The sequence below is a fragment of the Callospermophilus lateralis genome, chromosome 8, assembly GCF_048772815.1.
Source record: "Callospermophilus lateralis isolate mCalLat2 chromosome 8, mCalLat2.hap1, whole genome shotgun sequence".
Classification (NCBI taxonomy): Eukaryota; Metazoa; Chordata; class Mammalia; order Rodentia; family Sciuridae; genus Callospermophilus; species Callospermophilus lateralis.
The window spans coordinates 117608076-117635000 of record NC_135312.1 but is presented as its reverse complement, the minus strand read 5'-3'; the positions used below and the strand labels follow the sequence as shown (position 1 = coordinate 117635000).

Sequence of the window (26925 nt, the reverse complement as noted above, 5' to 3'; positions counted from 1 at the left end):
CTTTCTTCAAACCATTTCTACCCACATCATCTCAGATACTTTATTCTTACTAAAGTTATGAAGACTGCAGATGGTTATTATAAAAAATATTCCCATGTGGCACCCTCATTTATTTTATAGGGTTTTTAGTCTTGGTGGTTTTTCTAGTTCATTTTTTGTTGCTCTAACAAAACACAAGAGGCTGGATAGTTTATAAAGGTTTATTTAAGATTCTGGTGGCTGAAAAGCTGCATCATAAGATGGTAAAGAAACAGAAAGGCAAATGGCCACATGCAGAAGATTGCCAAGAGCCCAGACTGACCTCACTTTATAACCTACTCCTGTGAGAACTAACCTGGTCCTACATCAATCCCTCCCATGGACGGAGCCTTATGACCTCATCATCCTTAGAGGCCTATCATCTCATTATGGTTGCTTTGGGGACCAAGTTTCCTGCACAGAAATCTTTGTGGGACAGACCATATCCAAACCATAGCAATTGCTGTTTTTGTGATTATGCAGCACCTTTGGTGGTGATATTTGGAAAATTAAATGTCAAATCTCTTTCAAGCTTTAAAAATTTCAGTTAAGCTCTTCAAGTTGGATTCTTCTGTGATGGAACCCTGCTGCTAGTTAGTAGAAAGGATGAGAATATGAAATGTGTCTACATTTACTGTTTTCCTCCCTTCTCATCCTTACCTGTACTTACAGGGATTTATAATTTTCATTTGTGAAGTGTGCCTGATTCACAGGACTTTGAAACTGACCAGTTTAGTAGTGGATAGTACTTGGGGAACAGGTTATATGCCCTCTATGCTTGGAATTGAAGTTAATGGTCTAGGTCATCAGGAGATTGTGATGCTTTTTCCATTTGCCCTTGTTTAATTTGAAATGCCATAGTCTTCACTTCTCATCTCAGTTCCAGTTTTTAAAATTGAATTTGAAATAACTAAATTAAAATCCAGGATAGAGTCACGAGAATGTTAGAATTCTTATATGTACGATATGCCCGAGTGAAAATCACGGGGAACTTGAGACATTCATAACTTACTAAACTTACTTTGAGAGAAATTGTGCTCAAATTAGACTGGAAGAAAACCAACAAAAACTATAGTGGCTAAATTCTAATTTACTGTAGCCCAGGCACTGTGTTTAACTCTGTATATGCTGTGTTCATTTAATTCATAAAACAATGCTACAAGGTGTTATTACCCTCTTTATCAATGAATATGGAGGCAGAGGTCACAGTGTTCCCCAGGTCACAGGGCTAGTAAGTGCTGGATTGAGAGTCTGAGACAGACGTCCAAGTTGCCACTCAGGTGGGCCAGAGCCTCATTGGCCACCATGGTCAGAGCCCGCTGAGTAGGATCTGGTGGGGGTAAGGAGGGCATGGTGGCTTAGAGGGAAGATCTTGAGATTGGGTGCAGAGACTCTGATCTGAGATTTGGCCTTGTTGTTTCTTAGACATTTGCTTGAAGCTTAAGTGATGTATATTAAAGAGACAAGAACATAATCATTTCTTCTTTGAGACTTTTTTTTTTTAATTAAATGAACTCTCCATGCAATATCTCCAAAAATACAAACACTGGTTTTTTATGACACAAACCACAGTAGTTCTCAAATTGAGATCTTTGGACCAATAACCATCTGACATGAAATTTTTATTGTGGTCTGGTAAACCCTTTCAACTGCCTCATCCCACCAAGATACCGTAATTAGGTTTCTCTAGAGTTGAATGTATTCCTTTTATTTTTTTAAAGATATTTTTCTTAGTTATGAGTGGACACAAAACCTTTATTTTATGGGGTGCTGAGGATCGAACCCAGTGCCTCACTCCTACTAGGTGAGAGCTGTCACTGAGCCACGACCCCAGCCTGAACGCATTCCTTTTAAATGAGCTTTTTTCTTTTTTTTTTTTTTTTAAGTATCAGTTATAGGTTCATTTGTGTAGGAAATTATGGTGTTTGAATGTTTTTTCCTTTTTTGGAGTCTTGGTAAATTGTCAACTCCTGTTGGTCCTAAGCTTTGATTTATGATAACTGGACTTTTTGTTGTTGCTGCTGCTGGGAATTTAACCCAGAGCCTTGTGCATACTAAGCACATACTCTACCCCAGGCTGCACCCTCCAGCCTTGATGACTAGACTTTTATTGCCATGTGCTGTTTCAGATGCTGGGTACCCCTGACAAAGACACAGTGAGGAGGAGCTCTAATGGTGGGAATACTGACTTAAAAGAGTTAAGGGGATTTTGAGAATGTTCTGGTGCATGTATGGTCTGCTTACCCCTGTCGCATCTTAATTTTTTTTTTTTTTAAGAACGCTAGCAGCAGGTTTATTGCAAAAGCGACAGAGATAGACTTCTCCAAAGAGAAGGCGCACCAGAGCTGGGAATCCCTTAAATTCCTTACTCTTCATTTCTATATTTCACTCCCCACCCGCCCTCCTCAAAGCTGAGGATCAGTTCCAGGTCCTCAAACATACTAAGCAAGCTCTGTACCTCCGAGCTCCACCCCAGCCACGCATATTTCACTTCCAAAGCCTCGTTTTCCCCTTATCCAAGGGCAGCAGTTGCCAGGGTGCTTGCTGTTAGTGGATTTAGAGCACTAGACGGATTTCTAGACGGATTTCTCCTCAGCACTGTAATTCTACAATTCTGTCATTTTGAGGAGCAAGAATCGAATCCTCAACCATCCCAGACATCACATGGAACTCTTGGTGAGCTCCTAATACCTACAACACTCAAAATAGAGCTTCAAATGAAGAGATTTTTCAGTTGTGAGATAACTTATTTTTTTTTTTCTACCACACTGTTTGAAAAGTATGTTTTTAAATCACTTGTGTTTTTGCAGAAAATGTCTTATAATCTTGTCACCAAGGACCGCTTTGGGCCCTTTTATTTTCCCTAGTTTTCTCCTTTTATTAGAAACCAGTGTTGTTGCTGATTCATTTTATTGAACTGTACTGGATGCTATTTATTGTGATCTTCTTAGTAATGGGCTTAGAGTTATGCATATCTGCTTATTTATAAAGAAAAACATGAAGTTATGTTTTTGTTGAAGGGCCTGCTCCATTTGGTTCCAGCTGGGTCAAACACTACTGCATGTATCGGAAAGCAGCCAAGAAATTCAACATGATCCCGTTCGAGCACAGATCTGGGGGGAAGCTTGTAAGTATTTGGATTTACTTTGTTCTCTGTGAAAGAGATTCTTTGTGGAGGAGGGTGTCACTTTAATGGTTTTTATTCACTACAGGTAAATGAACTTTATTTTGTTTTTAGGATTAAAATCTGTTTTCTATTGTTTCCAAATAGGCCCCCAAAGAGAACAGTTGTGTTTTTGGAATTGCATTCATGGGTCTTTGTAGTCAGAATTAACAAACAAACAAAAACCCAGTTGATTCCTTTTATGTCACTGGTTTTGTAAAGTAAATGCAGTAAGCTTCTGTGACTGAATGGTCCCCTAGTGTTTTCACAGGAGGTCTGATTTGCACACTTATGGTATGTTCAGAGCCTGTACCACTGTAGAGGTTTCTATAAGGAATTTTACTCATTTTCTATAAGGGGTTACGACTGAGCATTGGCTTTGACTGAGTTTTCTGTTGAAGTGAATTCGTACAGAGTTCTCATTTAGGTATTTCCCATTCAGCTAACTACTCCTCCCAAAGAAGTAAACAGTAAAGAAGAGCACAGCAGTAAGAACAGAGTAAGCAGACCGTGGGCATTGCTATGTGGGAAAGGGGACCTCTACATGTGTTTTAAGCAGAAGGTACAGCTTAAAACATTAACCTGTGCTCTGGAGACAAAGCTCTTCTCCCTCATAGTGAACATGATTGGCCGCACGTTCTAAGCAATCAGGATAATCATGGCTTGCTGGGTGGATGGGTGTGGTTAGGTGAACACAGAATGAACCCATGCTGACTTCTGTTTAAATATACGTTGCTTCTGCCTGAAAAAAAAAAAAAATGTAAGACAGGTTGTAATAAAAACATATGACATAGTAATGAATTAGACACGGAAGTGCTGGGTCCTGCAGTGGAGAGGACACAAGGATGTCACTCTGGGAAGCAGATGGGGTTACGACTGAGCGTTGGCTTTGACTGAGTTTTCTGTTGAAGTGAATTCAAGTCTTAAGGCACTTGTGCTTTGTGGCATCTTTCTGTTTTACCCTCATAATAAGAATAATAAGTATATTTTAGAATTTGATGTTTTAAAATTGTATGTTTGAATGTTTTAAAAATATTCTAGATCCTCGTATTCTATAAAGTGTTCTAGAAGTGTGTACTCAGACTTCTTATGGTTTTTCTTTACTTACTACCTGCATCGCTTTGTCTCCCATTTTCCATCTTTTATCTCATGTTCTTAGAAGAGGTGGTTGTCATGGGTTGGATGTGAGGTGTCCCCCAAAGCTCGTGTGGGACAATGCAAGAAGGTTCAGAGGAGAAATGATTGGGTTATAAGAATCTTAACCCAATCAGTGAATTAATGCCCTGATATGGGTTAACTGAGTGGTAACTGAAGTGATAGGGGTTGGCTGGAGGGGGTGGGATTTGTTTGGAGTATACATTTTGCATCTAGAAAGTAGAAATGCTCTCTTCTTCCTGATCACCATGCCAACAGCTTCCCTCTGCCACACACTCCACCGTGATGTTCAGCCTCATCTTGAGCCTCAAGAGATAGAACCAGCCTTTTATGGACTGAGACCTCTGAAACCGTGAGCCCTCAAACTCTTCTTCCTCTACAGTTGTGCTGATCGGGTCCTTGAGTCACAGTAGCAAAAACGCTGAATTAAACAGTGATTAGTGAAATATAGTGCATTATAGTAAAGAAAAAAAAAAGTAAAGATACGCTCAGGGACTCCCTCAGGAAACAACTGCGTAGATGGAGGGGTTCAGCTTTCCATGGTCATTATATTTGATGTAGGGCCCTTGGTGTACTTTTGGGTTGCTCCATGTGCGGTTGCAATATTTACAGGTCTAAAAGGATCACTGTTATAGTCAGCTTTTTCACTGCTGTGACCAAAAGACCTGACAAGAACAATTAGAGGAGTAAAAGTGTCTTTGGGGCTCATGGTTTCAGAAGTCTCAGTCCATGGAAGAATAGCTTCATTCTATGGGGCCTGCGGTGAAGCAGGACATGACGGCGGAAGAGTGTGGTGGATTTCAGCAACTCAGGACATTGGAGCTGGAAGCAGAATGCGCATTCCTCTCAACAAAAAGTATATCTGCCAAAGACATGCCTCCAGTGACCCAAATTCTCCAGCCATCCCTGCCTGCCTATAATCACCGCCCAGTTAATCCCTATCAGTATCAATGGGCTCATTAGGTTAAGGCGCTGGTAACCCAGTCATTTCACCTATGAACTTTCTTATATTGTCTCTCACGTGAGCTTTTGGAGGGCACCTCACATCTAAACCATGGCAGTCACATACTGACTCCGACATACGGTATGACATGATATGAAGTAAAACAAAGTTGCACATTTTAGAAAAGAGGACATTAGGAGACTAGCGTCCTAGCATCTGGAAATTGCTGTTAATTTACCTTTTAAACTTGGCATTGGTCCAGTCTGGTTAAATGTTACTGTAATCGGCAAGAGCTAGAAAACCTTAAGAACGATGACAAAAATGATCAACAGTTTAGATTCTAAATTGTGTTTGTTAGTTTGAAAGAGATCAGGGTAAAGAGAAGGGACTTAAAATTTGAACCTTGGCTCCCCCAGGATTGGCGACTTGCTGTGCAGATGCTTGCTCTGTAGTTTTGAGAATGTGATGCTTATTTGCAGGGCGATGGAGAGGTGTTCTTTTTGAAAGACTGCACCAAAAGGCATACGGACTCCATTGACAGAAGGTTTTGTTTTGACATAGAAGCTGCTGACCGGTAAGTTTGGGGAATGAGTGGATATGATGAAAAAATTTAAAAATATGACTAAAAAAACAGAGGTTAATTGCAACTGATCTTCATGTCCTGAAGAGTGCTCTCTTGTTACATTTCCGGGCTGTGTATTCATGGTAAGTCCATTAGTCTCGGTCACTATGTTCGGCTGTGGAGTGACTTGGATGAAGTTTCAACTTATCCTAACTTCTCTTGTCACTTAATAATGTCATAGCATTTCACTGTTGATCCAAGTCTAATTCATAGCAGGAAAAGAGAATGAGAGAGAGGAGAGTGTGGCGGAGAGAGCTCGTGACGCAGAACCAAATTTGTTTTGGGTTGTGTGGGTTTGTGTCTATACTGTGTGATGGAGAGTCTCATGCAAACCCTGCCTATCTATTCATAGACTGGTTGCTTTTTTCTTATTGTATGAATTTCAGTTATGGTTATAACTGTCAGAAGGAAGTAAAACGAGAAAACAGTGCGCCTGTCAATATCACTGCTTTTCTGGCATTGATTTCTGTGTCTGCCTAAATGGCCAAGGAAAATCATGGTCTTCAGAGACCATTTCTGTTTGACTCTCTGACTAGACAGGGATTCCTTGCCAGTCCCAGTTTTGGCAGGAGTGGTTTTTAGATAAGGATATTTCATGTTTGTATAATGAAAGTTTATAAAATGAGATTAATTAAAAAGCCTCAACAGTCAAAACCCAAAGAAGAATAAAAAAAAAAAAAGTCTAGTACTGGGAAGGGAGATCTGTGCTTTACTTTCTGGTAAATGAATCGAATGCCAGGCACATAAAAATGTGACCTTAAGCACCATGAGATATTTGTCACAACCACAAAAAGGACAAGTAGGCAAATAAGCCTTTTGCCAAGACTGTGAAAGAAAAAGAATGTTGTAGAAAAGAGGTTAAGTTTTAAGTCAATAGGAACTTGTTAATAACTTCAATGAGCCAGGTGTGGTGGTGTACACCTGTAATCCCAGTGACTTGGGAGGCTGAGGCAGGAGGATTGCACATTTGAGGCTAGCCTCTGCAACGTAATGAAACACTATCTCAAAACAATAAAAAAAAATGCAAAGGGCTGGGGATGTGGCTATATGGTTAAGTGCCCCTGGATTCAATCCCCAGTACCCAACAAAAACCAAAAACCTCAGAGGGAGATTCACTCCATATTATACCTAGAGCACATACCTATAGCTGGCTTTTAGGTGACAGTGCTATGAATCTTGTGTCTTATTTAATTTTCAGCATATCTCTGTCAGGTGGCTATTATTGTTTCCATTTTTTTGGTGAGAAACTGAGGCAGAATGGTCGAGCTTGTCTCCAAAGGTTGTGTAGCTGTTGAATGGGAGAGCTGAGTTTTGTGTTTTTTTTAACCATTTTTTTTAAAAAAAATCTTTTTGTGCCTCCTATCGTTTTGGGGCAGAGCATGGGGGATTGAGCTCAGGGGTACACACTCCAGGCTATTTTGTATTTTATTTAGAGACAGGGTCTCACTGAGTTGCTTAGTGCCTTGCTTTTGCTGAGGTTGGCTTTCAACTCACAATCCTCCTGCCTCAGCCTCCCAAGCCCCTGGGATTCAGGCATGCGACACTGTGCCTGGCAAGAGCTGAGTTTTGAGCCTTTGTACTGCCTCAGAGGCTGAGCTCTTAGCCATTATGATATGGACCTCAGCAGATGAGTGATTAGGATGCTTCTGAATCCTTGGCCAAGGTGAGCCTGCAGCATGCTGCAGGAGGTGAACCTGGTTTGTTTTGAAAGCAGATACTCCTAATTCTTCATACATTGTCTCACTGTGATTTGTGTTATTTTTACCCAGCCCTGTATCTTCTGGGAGACCAAGATTATGCCAGATGCTTTGTAGCAACCTCAATCCTTATTTTGATTGTACCTACTCTACCCTCGGGAAGGTTGGGGTTACTTTGTGGTTATTTTCAAAAATAAAGGATAATACCTGCAAGAAGATTCTTAGAACTGGGGAGGAAGGAACTTATAGGCCATCTGTTCTAGCAGTTTTTGAACTGCTATATAGGGAGATTGTCTTTTCAAATGAAATTTTATAATGTAAATATTGTAAAATACTAAAGAAAAGGTAAATATATTAAACTATACATTTAAAAACTGTGACTGTATTAAACAAAAAAGTTGCCTTATGGAGGGAGAGGGCCTGGGCCCCACCCTCTGGGTTTTCTTTGTCTTGTGAATTTGTAATTTATTTCTACTGAGACTCAGACCACCTTTCTGGGAACTCCTGGCCAGGGGACCTAGTCCAGTCTGTGTTTGAAGAGAGGCCTGCTGAAGATCTGGTGTCTCGGTTGATCACTCGGGGGTTATTTGGAGTCAAGGAACTGAGACTCAGTTCAGGCCAAGGAAGTAGTTATATGTGGAGTCCTGGAACAGAGGAGGATGGGACCCGTGTGAGGTCCCCAGAGGCACCCGGCTTCACTGGAGCAGAGCCTCGGAGAATGGGAGATAAGGAGAGGCTTGACAAGGGGCAAGGACTTGAGGTTGAGGTTTTCCAGCTTAATCGGTGAAGTTTTAAGCAGACAGCGAGTGGCATGTTTGTATTTCTCAAAGCTGACTCTGGCAGAGCAGAGAAAGGTTTGGAGATGCCAAGAATGGAGAAGAGTGGGTAAGGGAAGATGAGAGGCCGTGCTTGGTGTGGCAATGGGAACAGAAGCTGCAGGGTCGATGCAAGGTTTAGCGATGAACTGGGTGCAGGAGTGGAGAGGAAGGGTCCTGCCCTGAGCAACTTGATGGGAGTCGCTTATTGACATGGAATAAAGTTTGGATTGAGGAGAAGGAAGATAATGGACTCAGATTTGGTGATGTTGAGTTAGCTTCCTGTAGGTAACTGAAAAGAAATCCAGTAGGGAGTGCAGTTCTTACTGCTACCCAAGTGTTTGATCTAGCCTTCACCTTCAACCTCCTGAAACTCATTTATTTATTGACTTCCAGGACAGTGATCTTGGGGTTCTCTTTACATTTCTTGGTCCTCTGCTTCAACCATTGCTTCTTGAACATTATTTTTCTATGGTTGTCTTTTCTTTCCCTATTTTACCTATCTTACCTATCCATCCATCCATCGATTTCATCCATTCTCATGGTTTTACCTCCTCAAATCTCTCTATTATCTGTGATTTTTTTTTTCTGTGTTTTGAACTGCTTGTGGAATCTCTAGTTCCTTGTACGGTCATCTCCAATTCTTCCCTTCTAAAAATTCTTGATAATTTCAGTATCATTTTAGAGGATCCTCCAGTACTTCTTCATGATGCCCAGACTCCTCTCCTTCAGTGACCTCAACCACTTTTCCCATAACCAGTCCTTTGTCCTTAGATCTTGTTACTATAGTGACTACGTTCTCTTGCCAGTCTTGATCACAAGCCTTTCTTTATCTGACAGCAGCTTCTATCCTTCCCTGATTTCTTTTTTCTAGTAAGTACCCTTAAATTCCCCAATAAAGGCCTCGAGTGAACTGATCTTGCCATGACTTAGCCCTCATGTCTCCAGACTCCTAACTAGTTTATTCTTATAGCCAGTCCCCAGTTGCCCCCTTTTCGGGGCCCTCGACTCCCCTGCCCTTTCCTTCTAGGCTATACTTGTTGCACAACCCTAACTTGAGTAGGTTCAGTTCCGACTGTTCTCCTTCTAAAGACACGTTCTGCCGTGTTCACTGGGTCCCTTCTGATTCATGCCCACTGGTCTCAGGCCCTCAGTGCTACCCCGTGCATGTTTTCTTAGTTCCTTCATTCTCCTAGTGAACGAATGTTTCGTTTTTCTTTCTCTGAGCGTCTGGCACTGCCTGCCTTTCCTGAAGACTATGTCCTATTTCTTTATGAAGAGAGAAGTGCTAAGGCGCCCTTTGCTGCCGTGTAACCCACCTCCACCATCAGTGCAGACATCCTGCCTACTGTCCCCTACTGTGTGAACTGCCCGTGCTCCTGAGGCCAAGCTTCTGTTCTGTTCTTCCCACTCCCTCTTCCTGCCCTCTTCCTGTTGCCCCACAGTATTTCTCAAGCACCTCTTGTTAACATTGGTTTGGCCTCCCATAATGTACAAAATGCTGTTATTTCATCCATCTTTTTAAAAAATTTATTTTTTAGTTGTAGTTGGACACAATACCTTTATTTTTTTTTTATTTTTTTTTATGTGGTGCTGAGGATCAAACCCAGGGCCTTGCATGTGCGAGGCAAGCGCTCTACCGCTGAGCCACAACCCCAGCCCTATTTCATCCATCTTTAAAAAACCAAAACCTACTACCACCATCATTAATGAACCACCCCTGCCTTTCATGGGACCCATTTTTTCTGTATGGAGCAGGAAGTATTAAAAAAACCAATCATATCTGCAGCTCAACTTTTCTCCTGTTATCTTTTGAGCTCTCTCAATCAGATATCCACCTCTCCTGAGATCATCGGTGGGCTCCATGTTGTTGTGTCCAACAGTGAATTCTCTGCGATCATCCTCCTGACAGCAATCTGGCACGGTCCATTGCGTTCTCCTCCACGATATATCATGTTACTTAGTTCAAGGATATTGCGCTGTTTTTTTCTCCCACTTAATGTCTTTTGCATTTTTTGTATTACTTCACCAGGTTCTCATTTCCTAGACCTCTTGATGTTGGAGTTCTCTAGGGCTCCGTCCTTGGGACTCATCTCTCCTTACGTTTCCTTATGATCTTGCCTCTCGTATTTTTTAAAGGCTATTTCAAGTTTATTTAATTTTGTAGATTTGCATGCAATTGATGAATCCTGGGTATCTTTTACCAGTTTCCCCCAATGGTAACCTCTTGAAAAACTAGAGTACAACATCATATTTAGGGTATTAATATTCTTACAGTGAAGACATAGAACATTTTCATTTACCCCAAGGGTCCCTCAAGTTGTTATTATATTTTTGTGGATTTATTTTTTTAACTTTTTATTTTTTACTTTTTTAAAAAATATTGTTTTAGTTTTTGGGTCACTGTGACCAAAATACCAGAGTGGAGAAATTTGGAGGAAGGACAGTTTATCTTGGCTCCTTGTTTCAGAGTTTCAGTCCCCACTTGGCTAACTTCATAGCTCTGGGTCCAAAACAAGGCAGAAAAACATCATGGTGGAAGGGCATGTCGGAGGAAGACAGTCCAGGATGTGGCCGCTAGGAAGCAGAACTCCGCTCACCAAGGCAAAATATAACTCCCAAAGGCAAACCCCAATGACCTACTTCCTTTAGACATACCCTTCATTTACTGCCCAGTTAATCCATACCCAATGGACCAATCCACTGAATAGGTTATATGTCTCATAATCTAATCATTTAACATCTGAAAATGTTTTCCTTGCCTCACACATTAGCTTTTGAAGGATGCCTCATTCCTAAACCTTAACAATGAATGCATATTAGTTACACAAATCAATGGGGTTGACCATGGCATTTCTGTGCATGCATATATCGTGTTTTGATTATATCCTTTATCCTATCACCCACTCTGATTTATTCCTCTCTTGCCCATCTTCCTGGTCTCCTTCCACTTTCCTACTAGTTCCTTCACTACTTTCAGGTCTTTTTTTATTTTTTAAATTCTAGAGCCTACCTGTGAAAGAAAATATTTGATACTATCTTTCTGTGCCTTAGCCTCATTCACACAGTGATAACTCCAAAATTCATTATCTATTCCCTGAACTCCAGGTTCTTATATCCAGCTGCCTACTCAGTCTTACCCCTGGGATGTTTAATAGGCATTTCAAACAGTAAATGAATTGGGGGACTTTGGTTTTTGTAAATTTTCCAAGGGGTTTTATTTTATTTTTTTGTGATGCTGGAGAAGGAACCAGAGCCTCATGCATATTAGGCAAGTGCTCTACCACTGAGCTAAACCCCTAGACCCCAGAATTTTGGGGGGTATACAAATTTAGCATTACATATGTGTATATACATATATGTATATACGTATACATATACATATTGGCTAACTTCATAGCTTGGGTCCAAAGCAAAATATGTTTCGTTATAAATCTATTTTAATTCAGTATATATGACAGCAGCATGCATTTTTGACTCATTGTACACGGTTGCAGCACAACTTTTCATTTTTCTGATTGTACGTGATGTAGCATCACACCATATGTGTCCATGTACCTAGGGTAATAATGTCCATCACATTCCACCACCTCTCCTGCCCCCATACCCCTTCTCCTCTTCTCCCTTCCCTTTGACCAAAGTCCCCCACCCTCATATTATGGATCAGTATCCACTTATCAGTACATTCGGCCTTTGGTTTTTTGGGATTGGCTTACTTCACTTAGCATGTTATTCTCCAACTCCATCCATTTACCTGCAAATGGAATAATTTTATTCTCTCTTAATTCTGAGTAATATTCCATTGTGTATACATTCCACAGTTTCTTTATCCATTCATCTGTTGAGGGGCACCTAGGTTGCTTCCACAGTTTAGCTATTGTGAATTGAGCTGCTATAAACATTGATGTGGCTGTGTCTCTGTAGTATGCTGTTTTTAAGTCCTTTGGGTATAGACCGAGGAGTGGGATTAAATGGTGGTTCCATTCCAAGTTTTCTAAGAAATCTCCATAGTGATTGCACCAATTTGCAGTCCTATCAGCAATATATGAAAATACATGCTTTTTGCTGGGCACAGTGATGCATGCCTGTAATCTCAGCGGCTTGGGAGGCTGAGGCAGGAGGACTGCAAGTTCAAAGCTAGCATCAGCAAAGGCAAGGTGCTATGCAATTAACTGAGACCCTGTCTCTAAATAAAATATGAAATAGGGCTGGGATATGGCTCAGTGGATGAGTGCCCCCAAGTTCAATTCCCTGGTACCAAAACCAAAACAAAATAAAAACAAGCTTTTTTGTCTAGTCTTTTCTAAAGCTCTAACTTGGAAAGTTATTTGTAATGTTCATAGTACATCATATAAGAGTCTTAAGAATTAAGCTTTTAAAAATAGTTGCAGGTTATTGTTTTAAATTTTCATTTCTAAACAGGAGCATATCTATTTGTGTTAGTTCTTACCAGTGGATAGTATTTGTCAGGGGAAGAGGTTCCCTTTGTTGGTGGGCAGTGGCCATCCCCCCCCAACCCAATCATCTGTGTTGCTCACTTGTGGAACAAAAACTAGTGGGATTGGGATGAGGGGGTGAATGTACATTGAGGTTTTGAATTCTGGAGCTTGAAGGCATTAATTAGAAGTGTAAATGAGATAGTCTCTTACTTGTTTTCCTGGTTTCTGGCCATGTAGACTACTAGGAATTATAAGCAAGTTATTCTTTGTGTATTAAATATGAATTCCATGGGAATAGAAAGCCTATCTCATGTTGCATTGCTGGGTACTATAGTACCAAATATAGTGCTTTATAAATGGTGGGCATTCACCAAATTTGTACTGGATTAAATGTAATTGAAGTGTTGCTTAGAAGTCATAGAACTGGGATTAGATTCAATCAAGCAACTGTCAGTCAGCTGCACTTTTTTCTATCGAATGGTACAGTGAATTCTAGTGTTTGCATTCCGCCTTAAAAAAAAAAAAAAAGAAAGAAACCCATTTGGGTGTGTGTATGTATTGTAAATGGGTTTATATGGAGTTCCTATTGGGATCCTATTGTGTAGCAATTTCAACGTTGCTGACATAGATTTAGTATAAATAGTGTCCTCTTGCCAAATGTTTTTACTTTTTATTATAAGAAGAATAGTCAGGTAGCATTGTGATGGTAGGTGATACAAGCAAGCTGCAGAGTGGAGCCTGGACTCGATCTGATCTGTATAGATGTTAAGAGCATTCACTTAATTGTGGCATTGTTCAGATCTGGTTTGGCTGCGCGTAACAGAAAAAGTCATCATTGTTTAATTAATGTCAGAATTTATTTTTTCACTTGTGTGGGAAGCTGGAGTTGGCCAGGTCAGGGTTGATGTAAGCTTTTTAGTGTCAGATCTTGGCTTCCTGTTGCACATGGTTCACTTTCCCGGGTACCTCAGGTTCAAGAAGCCTGCTCCCATTTATTGTGGAGTGTCATCTTTTGCTGTAGGGACACTTTCCAGAGATTGCAGACACGACTTTTGTTCATACCACTGGCTTGAATAGAGTTTTTCCTAGTTACATGGGAGGCTTTTAATTCTTAGATGCTAGAAATAAGGCAGATTCTCTAACCTATGTGCTGCTGTAATCCTTATGACTGAGACCAAAGGGGATCGTGACTCGTAGGGAGCAGGGTGGAGACTAATTGGTCATCGTTGCTTTTTATCAATTCTTAGATGGATATGTGCTTCACGCTTTCCCCTCGGTTCACTAAAAGGTAACTGAATATTTGCTTAGCTAAAAGGCAACATTTAAGAACACATGCTAAGGACACAGTAAAAAAAAAAAAATGTAGATCACAAATTTACAGAATGGGAGAAAGTACTTAAAAATCATGTTTGATAAGGGACTTATTTCCAAATATATAAAGAACTCAACTGAATAATAAAAAGACACATTAAAATTTTAAATGGGCAAAAGATGTGAAATGGACCTTTCTCCAAAGAAAATATACAGTGGCAGATAAGCACTTTGAAGATGTTTAATATCAAAAAAGTAAAAAGCTAGTAACAAGTGTTGACAAGGATCTGGAAAAATTATAACCCCCATACACTGAAGGCGGAAATTTAAAATGGCATACCTGCTTTGGAAAACGGGTTGGCAGTTCTTCAAAAAGTTAAACATAACTTCATTATTTCACTCAGAAATTCGACCACTAGATAGCTATATGAGAGAAGTGACAATGTGTGTCTATGCAAAAATATGTACATGTGACCCTGGGGGTGCTTGACTAACATGTGTGGCCCTGGGTTCAATCCCCAGTGCTACCAACAAAACAAAAACAAAAGCACACCAAAACACATGTACATAAATGGTCATAGATGCATTATTCTTAACAACCAAAAGGTGGAAACAACCCAATGTCTGTATGCTAATTAATGGATAACTATGAAATATCCATATGATGAAAATGATTTAGCAATTAAAAAGAAGTAGTATGTGCTATAACGTGATCATCCCTGAGAACATAAACATATTGATTCCATTTATATAAAATGTTTAGAATGGGCATATCTATTATAATAAGACAGTAAATTGATGGCTTCTTGCATTGGGGGTTTGGAGAGGGATGGGGAACAATGGCTAATGAATATGGGTGTCTTCTTGGTGAAACAAGTATTCTGTAGTTGATTTTGGTGATGATTACACAAGTCTGTTAATATATGAAAAGCTGTTGAATCATACACTTTAAGTGAGTCAGTTTTGTGGTATGAATTATAACTTACTAAGTTTTTTTACAAAAACGAACACTGCTACAAATAAATTCTTGCGATCACTAAAATAAGGGTCTTAAGTGACTATAAATATTCACCACTTAATGCCAGTCACGTATCAAATACCATGGGCAGTAAAGTGATCATGTCCCTCATTTTATGTTGGGGAAATATTTTGTAGTATCTTGTATACATAGTATCTTTGTGTATAGAAACATATAGTCGTTCTGGCATGGTGAACTGTAGTCTGTAAAGAGATACCTTCCCTGGAGGGTGATATTTCACACCCCAACAGTGTTGTTATGTAATGTGCCCTTAGCTTCTTTGGCATGCTTGCCACATGCCACATTGAGCTGTGACCCCCACACATTTGCTTGATAAATAATTAACATTCTGTGAAGTTCTCCCACACATCACATTTAGGTTCTGCTTAAAGAAAATGCTTCCCATTTGCTCTCATTAATCTGACATTTTAAATATTACATGTGGTGTGATTTTGCCTAGTTCTAGGGTGTCTGTCTTGAAAGGCTGGCAAGATGCTTGCTTTGGTAATTTACCCATTTAGAGTTTCATGACAATGAGGGGGAGGGGGAGCTACTCCTGTATCTGAAGTACTAGGTGTTGTAGAGTGCTTTTGTGCCAATCATGTGCTTGGCATCTGTGTCATGCTGTCCTGTTTCTCGCAGTAAAATAGTAAATTGAGAGCCTAGTGCTTCAGAAGCCCATGCAGTCAGACTGAATAATCGTGCAAGTGTTTATGTAACACATTAACTAGAAAAAATATGTATTTTATAGTGCATCTCATTGAGGCAACTAAATAATTGATTCTGTTTGGTCCTGAGCATGCAAGAATAAACCAGTAATTAAAAGGTGTGACCTTAGGGGAACTGCAGAGTAGGAGGGTTGATAAGCGAGTTGGTTCAGAAGTCCAAGGTGCCATGGGAGCAGAGAAGCATCAGGGAGTCCGGTGGCAAAGTGCTAGAGAAAGCGATTTTTAAATTCTCTCTTCAAGAACGAAATTATGTCATATTCAGGAAAATGGATGGAACTGGAAGCATTATTTATGTTAAGCAAAATAAGCCAGCCTCAGAAAGCAAGGGTCATTTGTTGTCTCTTATTTATGGTATCTAGTGAGGGGGGGAAAAAAAGGTAGGGGAACCTCATGAAAATAGAAACGGGACCAGTAGAGTAGAGGAAGGGTACTGGAGGGGCAAAAGAGGAGATCCTGGGGAAACTGACCAAATTATGTCAAGTGCATAATGTATGGGTATGTCACAACGAATTCTATTTTCTGTATTTGTAGTAGCACCATGAAAAGAAGGATAAAAAGAGGAGGGAAGAAAAAATCAACTTTCTTCATTTTATTTTTTTGTGCAGTGCTAGGAATTAGACCCTGGGCCTCAGGCATGATCTGTACCACTTGCTGTATCCCAGGTTCCCAAACTGATTCCTGAAGATTAGGTAACAGATTAGGAACTCGGAGGAGGGCAGGCCCAGGACATAAGAATATCAGAAAATCTTGGGAAAACCAGTTGAGAGAATTTTTTGAATCAAAAGTTCTCAACTGTGGGTGACTTTCTCACAGTAGGGATGGGGGTGGACATTTGGCAGTATCTAGAGACATTTAACTCTGCTAATTGTGTAGGGTTTGGAGGAGGGTAGGCAGCTGCTCCTGACACCCAGTGGCCAGAGACCCACCATGCTGTTAAGTAGCCTACAGTGCACTGGACAGCCCTCCATGACAAAGTGCCCTCTGGTCCAGCATCGAGTAGTGCCACTGCTGAGGAGTACCACTTTGAAGCATTGGATGAGACAAAGATCACCCAAAATGTTTGTGGAATTGAATTTACAAATGTCTCATGTAAATATGTGTATGAGGTGTAGATTTCAATTTAAAAAGTTTACCAGTCGCTTGACTTGGGTATGGTGTAGGCAGTGAAGTAAAGCAAATGTGAAGGGCTCTTGGTAGCTCTCTCTTCTCAGAAATGGTGAGTTGTATGCGAGGACTTGGGTTCTATCCCGTATCGCCAAATAAGTAAATAGATAAGATAAAATTCTCAGATTCCAGCTTTGAGAGAATAGGTAAGGGAATTATTTTTAAAGACTTAAAATTGGTAAAACATGGAGTAGGTAGAGTTAGAATCATTTCGTATATAGGCTTTTGTGTTTTTCATAGTGTTGTGTTGAAAGCCTCATTTTGAGTTGGTTCTGATTTAAGTGGAAATCTGAATTGACATTGATAGGAATTTATTTTTCAAAAGTGTGCTGAAGACCACTTCATTGTGGATTATTTGTATTTTTGTGAATAAAACTGGAATAAATCATTTAGTGCAAGTGTTTTGGGGACACACATTCTCATGTGTCTTGGGTAAATACCTGAAGTAGGATTTGCTGGGTTGATAGTATATGTATATTTGACATTTTAAGAAATCAGTTTTCCAAAGTAGTTGTACTTTGCCTTCAAATACCACTGTTTGATTATGTTAATTTTTTTTCATTTAAGCCAATCATAACTACTGATGTTGAATACTTTTGCATGTACAATTGGACATTTATGGTTTCTTTTGTGAAGTAGCTAGTCAAATCTTGTACCATTTAAAAAAAATTGTGTTGATTGTCTTTTTGCTAATTATAGGATTCTTTAAGTATTTTGTATATAAATCCTTCATCAGGTATATTAAATTGCAAATATTTGATCTATGGGTTGCCTATTTTCTTTTTAAATTACCTGTTTCTTAACAATGTCTTTTGATGAGAAAGAGGTCTTAATTTTGATGGAATTTATTAATTCAAAACAATTTGCTAGAGGTTTTTTTGCTCTAAAAAATGTATACTCCAAGGTTCTGAAGAATATTTCCCATGTTGTCTAACAAAAGAACTAATGACTTACGAAGACTTTTTTGAGGGGGTTGTTCTGTATGAGGATTAGGATTTATTTGTTTTCCTGTATAGATATTCAGTATTTCCAGTCCCACTTATTGATAGACTTTAATCGTCAAAAATAATTTGGCTATATAAGTGTATGTTTATTTCTAAAAATCTAGTTTTCTTTGCCTATCTTTTTTGCCAATTCCACACTATCATGATTATTGTGGCTTTTGGTATAAGTTCTCTGTTGTTTTTAAAATTGTTATTGTAGATCTTTTACGTATGTTCCCATGTAAAATTTAGAATTATTTCATTCCTGCAAAAAAAAAAAAAAAAAACCCCAGAAACCAAAAAGCCCTAAACTGACAATTCAGTATTATAAGTATAAAGCTGCAGGGTTCATGAGCATGGTGTTCCATTGGATCAGAGCTTTAGTTTTTCTCAGAGCTGTCTTAGAATTTTCAGCATAGATGTTATGGGCCTTGTTTGTAAATTTTCCTGTTTTTTTTTTTTTATGTTTCCAGATATCAATTTTAAAAGATGCTTGTTGAACATTTCATTTTCCAGCTGATCATTGTTAACATATAGAATGTAGTTGACTTAATGTTGCTAAGTTCACTTATTAACTCTAGCAGTTTCTTTAGGATTTTTAAACATGCACAGTGATATCATATGTGAATAGACAGCTTTATTTCTCTCTTACACTGCCTAATTCCTCTCATAAAATATTGAGTAGAAGTGTTGGTGTGACATATTTTGCCTATTCTTGATCTTGGGGGAGAAGCACTCATTATTGCACAGTTGAACGTGACATTAGTTCAAAATGGTTTGTAGATGCCTTTTTAATATCATGGAAATTTGTTTATTCCCAATTTAAATTGTGAATAGGTTTGAATTTTAATGGAATATTTTTCAATGTCTGTAAAAATGATCATCTATTTTTCTTTGTCAATGTAGTGAAGTACATCAGTGTTTTTTTGTTTGTTTGTTTGTTTTTTAAAGCATTAAATTTTCTAAGTTAAGCTAACTTCCCCCTTCTGAAATAAATGCTACTTGGTCATGATGTACTAACGTTTTAAATATTGTTTCAATTTATTTTGTAATATTAGATATTAAGGAATTTTATATTTATTTTCATGAGAGAGATTGGGATAGGTTTTTGTGGAACTCGTGATTGAACCCAGGGATGCTTTACCACCGAGCTACATCCCCAGACATTTGTATTTTTTTTTCCATTGGCGCATTGTAATTATACATAACTGTGGTCTTTGTTATAATGTATTCATATGTGCACACAAATGGTATAATCGGATCATTTTCATTTCCCAGTACCTCCCCTTCCCCTTCCTGTCCTCCTCTTAATCCCCTTCTTCTATTCTACTGGACTCCCTTCTATGTTTTTTAATTTGTTCTAATTAGTTATACCTGGCACTGGAATGCATTTTGACACATTGTACACAAATGAAGCACAACTTCTCATTCCCGGTATGTGGTGCAGAGTCACACCGGAAGTATAATCATACACATATATAGGGTAATAATGTCTGTCTTATTTTACTGTCCTTCCTGTCCCCACAGCCCCTCCCCTCCTCCCCCCCTCTCCCCTCCCCCTCTCCCTTACTCCCCTCCCCTCACTCCCCTCCCCTCCCCTCTACATAATCTAAGGTTTCCTCATTCTTCCCTATGGGCCCCACCCCAGTATGAATCAGCATAAGTTTATCAGAGACAATATCCGACCTTTGGCTTTTTGGGATTAGTTTATTTCACTTAGCCTGATATTCTCTAGTTCCACCCGTTTGCCTGCAGATGCCATAATTTCATTCTTTTTTAAGGCTGAATAATATTCCATTGTGTATATGTACCACATTTTCTTTATCTATTCATCTGTTGAAGGGCATCTAGGTTGGTTCCATAGTTTAGCTATTGTGAATTGAACTGCTATGAACATTGATGTGGCTACATCACTGTAGTATGCTGATTTTAAGTCTTTTGGGTATAGACCAAAGAGTGGGATAGCTGGGTCAGATGATGGTTTCATTTCAAGTTTTCTGAGGTATCTCCATACTTCTTTCCAAAGTGGATGTACCAACTTGCAGTGCCACAGCAATATATGACTGCACCTTTTCCCCCACATCCTCATCAACACTTATTAATGCTTGTGTTTTTTTTTTTTTTTTTTTGGAAAAAGATTTATTGCTTTGCTAGCAAAGGAGAAACATAGGGGACTCCTGTACCAAAGGCTTGTATTCTTGATGATTGCTATTCTTGCTGGAGTGAGATGCCCTACACTTTAAATTTTTCATTAAAATTCCTGTTCTCTTTGTCTCCATTAGCATCCTCTTTGTCTATCTTACAGCTCTAAGATGAAAGCAGCAATGAGTGTGTGTGTGTTTACACGTTCTCCACAAGATGTGGCTTGTAGCTTCCTGGATTTTGGTTCACTAGGGCTTTTTTCTTATTGTTGTTGTTTTTCATTTTCAACTCCTTATATTTAAAGAATACTGATTTTTATAGATTTCTCCATCTTGTTCTTATAGTTACGATGAGAGCAATTTTCTACATTCTGAGCAGAAACAGAAGTTCTCCAATGATTAATTGTTTGAGTTCACTCTGATTGGAACATGTAATACTGCTTCTGACTGTCTTACGGCCCACTTGCCCAATTTGAAACATCTTTTTGGTGGACAGAAAAAAAAGTTATAAAGACTTTCACTCTGAGTAAAATTGGGCAGATATCTTGATCACCTCTGGAAAATGATTCCTGGATTCCAGCACCACCACCACCCCGCCCCCTCCCAAGCCCTTATGAGAAACTGATTTCCTTTCCACTGCCACATTTCTTTAATCTTTCAAAGTCTTCTGTTTGGCTTCACCATAACCTTTATTACAGGACTTGTAACATGTTGGTTTGTTTTTTTTCCTTTTCAGCATTCCTCTTAGAAAAACATCAGAGTTTTCCTGATTGTTACTGTCATAAGTTTTGGTAGCTACATTTTAGTTTTTTTCTCTTGTAACATCTTCTCTAGCTATGATAATGTCTTATCATACTTGTGGATGGTTCTCTCTACTTGTATCTGTGTTTTTTCTGTATTTTAAACTCAGTGACCTATTAAGTGAAATACAAGGGAAACATACCATGCATATGTGTTGACAGAATCGTAAAAAATGCAGTTGGAACAAATAATGTATATGGGGTAAAATGTAGAATCTAGACACTAGCTGCTGAGACTGCTTCTCATACCAGGGCCTAAGATAGTGCCTGGTACATATACTATATGTTGTTGTTACTATTTGATGAGTGAAAAGAGGTTGAGATGCTAATTTAAGAACAAGAAAATGGGGGCTGGGGCTGTAGCTCAGTGGTAGAGTACTCGTGTCTCATGTGTGAGACACTGGGTTTGATCCTCAGCCCCACATAAAAATAAAGATACCGTAGGTTCATCTACAACTACATATATATTTATATATATCTCCCACAAGAAAATGAGCCAGGTGTGATGGTACATACCTGTAATCTCAGCTGCTTGGGAGGCTGAGGCAGGAGGATTATGGGTTCAAAGCCAGCCTCAGCAACTTAGTGAGGCCCTAAGCAACTCAGGGAGACCCTCTCTCTAAATAAAATATGAAAGAGGATGGGGTGCTGGGGAGGTAGCTCAGTGGTTAAGCACCCTGGGTTCAATCCCCAATACCAAATAAAACAAAACCCAAACAAATGAAACAAAAGAAAATGTTTATCATAACTATTCTTTTCTGCAGATTTCAATCCCAACCTTAAACTCCGCAGATAACAAACTTGCTTGGCAGTTTGCTTTTACTTGGTTCATTTTTTTCCTTCCTGAGACTTATGCTATTAGACCGTTGCCTCTGTATTCACAAAGAATCAGTTCTGACTTGCTGTGCATGGTGACTTAGTCAGAGCTAGTGCCTGGTGCATGGTAGTAGTTTGTTTGAAATGAGGTGTCAGATGAATCAGACAAGGCTATGTGCTCGGCCTAGCCAGTGCAACACAGACTGGCAGCAGGACTGGCTCTAGTAACCCTAAGTTAGACTTTTCCAATTCAAATCTAACTCTGGTGCAGTCACTGATTTTTGTCATCCTGGCTTCTCCATGAAATCAAGATGTAATGGCTTTTTCTTATTTATATGCAATAATCCAACACGTGTTGTAAAATTTTCTGTTCTTTTTTTATCCTTATATTTGCCTTATTGTCTTATATTATCCATTAAATTTTATTAATAAAACATGTCTTGCTTTAAGAGCTACAGCATTTTTGTAGTACAGTTTAACAGAGAGATGCTGTTTCAGGTTGAGCATCTTTGATCTGAAATACTCCAGCCTCTTGTTGGTATTCATAGTTCCAAAATTTCTGTTTTTTTGTGGTTCTGGGGATGGAACCCAGGGTCTCCTGCATGTTAAGTGTGTGCTGTACCCCCAGCCCTTTTTCTAATTTCAGATTTTCAGATTAAGGATGTTGACCTGGTAAAGTCCATGAAAGTATTCTGAATATTCCAAAAAGACTACAGTTTTAGAAACAGTTTCAACCTGTAATACTTCAGTTTCGAGAGGATTCAATGCTTCCTAATGTCTCATTTTGCTTCATGATATCCTAGCAATTGATGATTTAAAAAAAGAAAAAAGAAACTTGAGAAATTTGAAATGACTAAGCCTTGTTTGAATGCATGACGTGTTACTTTTCCCACGGTAATGTTTTAGAGATAGGGTTCAGTAAACAGGATGGAATGTGAGCAGTGTTGTGGTCGGGTGGAAACCCAGCCTTATGTAATACTAGTAGCTGACCCCTTTAATGCAAGCCATGTGTCGCAAGTGCTGGTGTTCTGAAGAATGTGTAGCATGATAAATTAGTTCTCAGAAGTGGAAGTGTTATGATACTGTTTGTCAAAATGTAAGCAAATAGGATTTTCTTCCCTTGTGAACTATCTATTTCTGTGTTTGCTGCTGTAGTTCACGAAGCACTCAGCAGCTCAAGTTTGAGTCACTGGGCTTGGAGGCAAGGCTTATAGTGATATTCACCTTTGAATGCCACTTTGGATTTATGTATGCAGATTATGGCTCTTTGGCCTGAAACTTAACAATTAATCCCCACCCGTTGTGCTATCTATAATTCTAGTTCATAACTCTTTAAACTCTGACGTTCAAAACTTCTTTCTTATGTTCCGAGTTACTAGAACCAGTCACTTTTCCATCTGCCCAACATCTCTGTTTGCTGCTCTATGTGTAACTGGGTTAAGAATATCAAACTGCCTATCTGGAGCTGATACATCCCCTCACACATAGGGAAAGTTTTAGGAGAACACAGGTTTGAGAGTACAAGGAATTTCTTTAGGCCCATTGTCTGATACTGTGAGTATAAAATTTTTAAGTCCTTATTTGCTACTGTTTTTGTCTTTCAGTGAACACCTTTACTGCTTTACCAGTTGATGCTATGTTGTAGTAGATCTAGCATTTATACTTTATTTATTGATTGATTTGGCACTATGATTGAACCCAGAGGCTCTTAACCGTTAAACCACATCCCCAGTCCTTTTTATATTTTTATTTTGAGACAGGGTCTCACTAAGGCTGGGTGGTCTTGCTAAGTTGCTGAGGTTGGCCTCAAATTTGTGATCCTCCTGCCTAGCCTTTCGAGTCACTGAGATTACAGTCCAGTGCCACCACACGTGGCACTATGCTTTATTGGGGTGACATCTTTCTTATTGATGCCTACAGCATGTAGAATCATTTCTGGAGTATTTTTCAAGCTCATCTTTTTATTTCTGTTATTTTATTTCTTTCTAGTTTTCTAATATATCTATGCAGTTACTCTTGACTATGTTCCATGTGTTCTCTACCCAGTAGCCAGAGTGTTTGTGTGCAGTTTTAATATGGTCATGCTTCCCTACTAAAAACCTTTAGTGGCCCTTAGGACAAACCAAATCCTTAGCTATAGCCAAGGAGGCTGTGTGTGGCCGGACCTAGTAGCCTCTTGACCTTTCCATTCTCCATCTGTTTTATAGTTCTAGTGAGGAGGCTAACTGTAGAGATTTCCTGTTTACCCCCTGCTCCCATGCTACATAGCCTTCCCCATAATCAGCACCCTCTCCACATCAGTTCATTCATTTCAGTTGATGAGCCTGCTTTGACACATCATGATCACATGAAATCCATAATTTACATGAGGGGTCACTCTTAGGGTTGTACATTCTATGGCTTTGAAAAAATGTGTGATGATATGTATCTATTGCTGTAATGTCATTCAGAGTGTTTGTTCTGAAAATCCTCTGTGTTCTGTTCTCCTCTCCCACCCAGCCTCTGGCAACCACTGATCTTTTTACTATCTACGTTTCTGTGTTTTCCAGAATTGTTGTGCTGTTGGACTCATACAGCCATTTCAGACTGCCTTCTTTGACATGAGGTCACTTCATGGCTTTTCATGGTGTGATAGTGAATTTCTTTTTAGTATCGATTAATGTTCTATTGTCTGGATCTACTATAGTTTATTGACCTACTGAAGGACATCTTGGTTGCTTCCAAGTTTTAGCAATTATATATAAAAATGTGAGAATCATCCTTGTGCAGATTTTTGAGGGAACATAGTTCTCAATGACTTTGGTAAATACTCTACCAAAGAATGTGATTTGTGGGTCCTATGGTAGGAGTAGGTTTATTGTCATAAGAAACTACCAGACTCTTTCAAAGCATAAGTATTATTTTTCATTCCTACCAGCCACAAATAAAAGTTCCTGTTGTTCTGCATTTTCATCAACATTTAATGTTTTCACTTTTAAAAATTTTGGACTTTCTAATTGGTATGTAGTGGTTATTTTTTAATTTTCATTTCCTTGATGACATGATGATGGGAAGCATTTTTCTTATGCTTATTTATCACTGTATATACACATGTATATACTGTATCACCCAATAACTCCATTTCTGGGAATATACTTAAAAGAATTTAGAGAAGTGACTTGAAAAGATAGTTGAATTCCAATTTGGCTAGCCATGGCAGGGCGGGGAGGGGGGGTACACACCTGTTATTCCAGCAGCTCAGGAGACTGAAGCAGGAAATTGTAAGTTCAGAGCCAGCCTCAGCAACTTAGCAAGACCCTGTCTCTAAGTAAAAATAGAAAAAAGGGCTGGGGATGTGGTTCAGTAGTTAGATACCCCTGGGTTCAATCTCCGGTACCAAAAACAAACAAAAAGAAACTGCACCATTTTTCACAGTAGCATTATTCACAATAACCAAAATGTAGAAGTAGCCAAAGTGTTCATGAATATGACACTGGAGAAATAAAATGTGGTATATACACACAATGGAATATTAGCCTTAAAAAGGGGCAAAAATTCTGATGCATGTTCCAATGCGATGAGTCTTAAAGATGCTAAGTGACAGAAACCAGTTATGAAAAGACAAACACTTTATGATTCTACTTATGTGTGGTACCTAGAATAGTCTAAATCATGAGGATTGAAAGTAGAATGGTGGCCTCTAGGGGCCAAGATGATGGGGAATGAGACTTGGTGTTTAGTGGCTGTACAGAGCTTGAGTTCTACAGGGTGGAACATTCTGGAGATGGATGGTGGCCACTGTTGCACAACAGTGTGAATGTATCTGATGCTACTTGTCTGTGTACAAAGGGTTAAGACAGAAAATTTTACATGCAAAAATAAAATTTTTTAAATTTTCAAGAGAAATTGATAAGTGCAAGATGAAAAACATTTCTGGAGTTGAATGGTTTCACAGTAATGTGAATGTATTTAGTGCTTCTGACACTTTTAATATAAATACACCAGAAATTTAAACTTCACAGTAAACTCTTAGGAAATTAGGAAGAGATTTTTTGTTGTTGTTGTTGTTTTTTGAGGGAGGGGGTAGTGGGTATTGAACCCAGGGGCACTTAATCACTGAGTCACATTTCCAGCCCTTTTTTGAATTTTATTTAGAGTCAGGGTCTTACTGAGTTGCTTAGGGCCTTTTTAAGTTGCTGAGGCTGGCTTTGAACTTGCAGTTCTCCTGCCTCAGTCTTCCCAGTCATTGAAATTATAGCATGTGCCATTGTGCCTAGCTTTTTTTTTTTAATGTATTTTTAAATTATTTTTAGATATACCTGACAGTAGAGTGTATTTTGACATATTGTACATAGAGTACAACTTATTCTAATCAGAATCCCATTCTTGTGGTTTTGCATGATAGGGAATTATATTGGTTGTGTACTCATATATGAACATAGGAGAGTTATGTTGATTTATTCTACTGTCTTTAGGAAGGTTTGTCTTGTGCCCTCGGATAACCTGACTGTTCTTGGTGTCTTTCAGGCCTGGTGTTTCCTTGACCATGCAGGCGTTTTCAGAAGAGGAAAGGAAGCAGTGGTTGGAAGCTCTGGGTGGAAAAGAAGCTGTAAGAATAAACAATGGTTTAGCTTCATTTCAAAACCTGTAGTTTGACTGGTGTTCATTTTTATGTTATTTTTGTTTTACAGTGTTTGTGGCAAGTTCCTTGCTGACACTGGTATTTGAATTCACTCTGGGAACATTCAGCCCTCTAGTAGTCTGGCATAGGGTGGCAGCAGCAAGCACAGGTCATTCAGTTTTACTTGACTTTTCTTGACTTTGCCACTCTGATTGGCTTTGTTTGAGAAGTCATCAAAATGCTCCATTTCTTCTTTTTGGATCAGACAGTCTTCTGAGTGAGCATGATGCACGGTTGCAATGCATTTTGTTATCCACTGAAATAATGTGAAGTAACATTAACTGCTGTCATTATTTTGCTTGATTTAATAATTTATGCTGTATTCTATTGATTTATACAGGATTCAGCATTATGTAGCCTTATTCATGATACTTTGAGGAATAAAAGTAGTGATACAGATCTATAGTCAACCAGGTTCAGTCTGTTGCCACTTTCGTTCAAGCACTACTGCT

At 39.0% G+C, this 26925-nt stretch overlaps 1 protein-coding gene across 3 annotated transcripts in view; it reads left to right on the top strand.

The window, feature by feature from the left end:
- Arhgap10 (Rho GTPase activating protein 10) overlaps positions 1 to 26925 on the top strand; it is a 286545-nt gene that overhangs the window by 117062 nt on the left and 142558 nt on the right. For all 3 annotated transcript variants that reach the window (XM_076865270.2, XM_076865269.2, XM_076865271.2), the window contains 3 exons: positions 3039 to 3145; positions 5759 to 5853; positions 26320 to 26401. In XM_076865270.2, coding sequence (XP_076721385.2) covers positions 3039 to 3145; positions 5759 to 5853; positions 26320 to 26401 — 284 coding nt within the window. The remainder of the gene's footprint in view (positions 1 to 3038; positions 3146 to 5758; positions 5854 to 26319; positions 26402 to 26925) is intronic.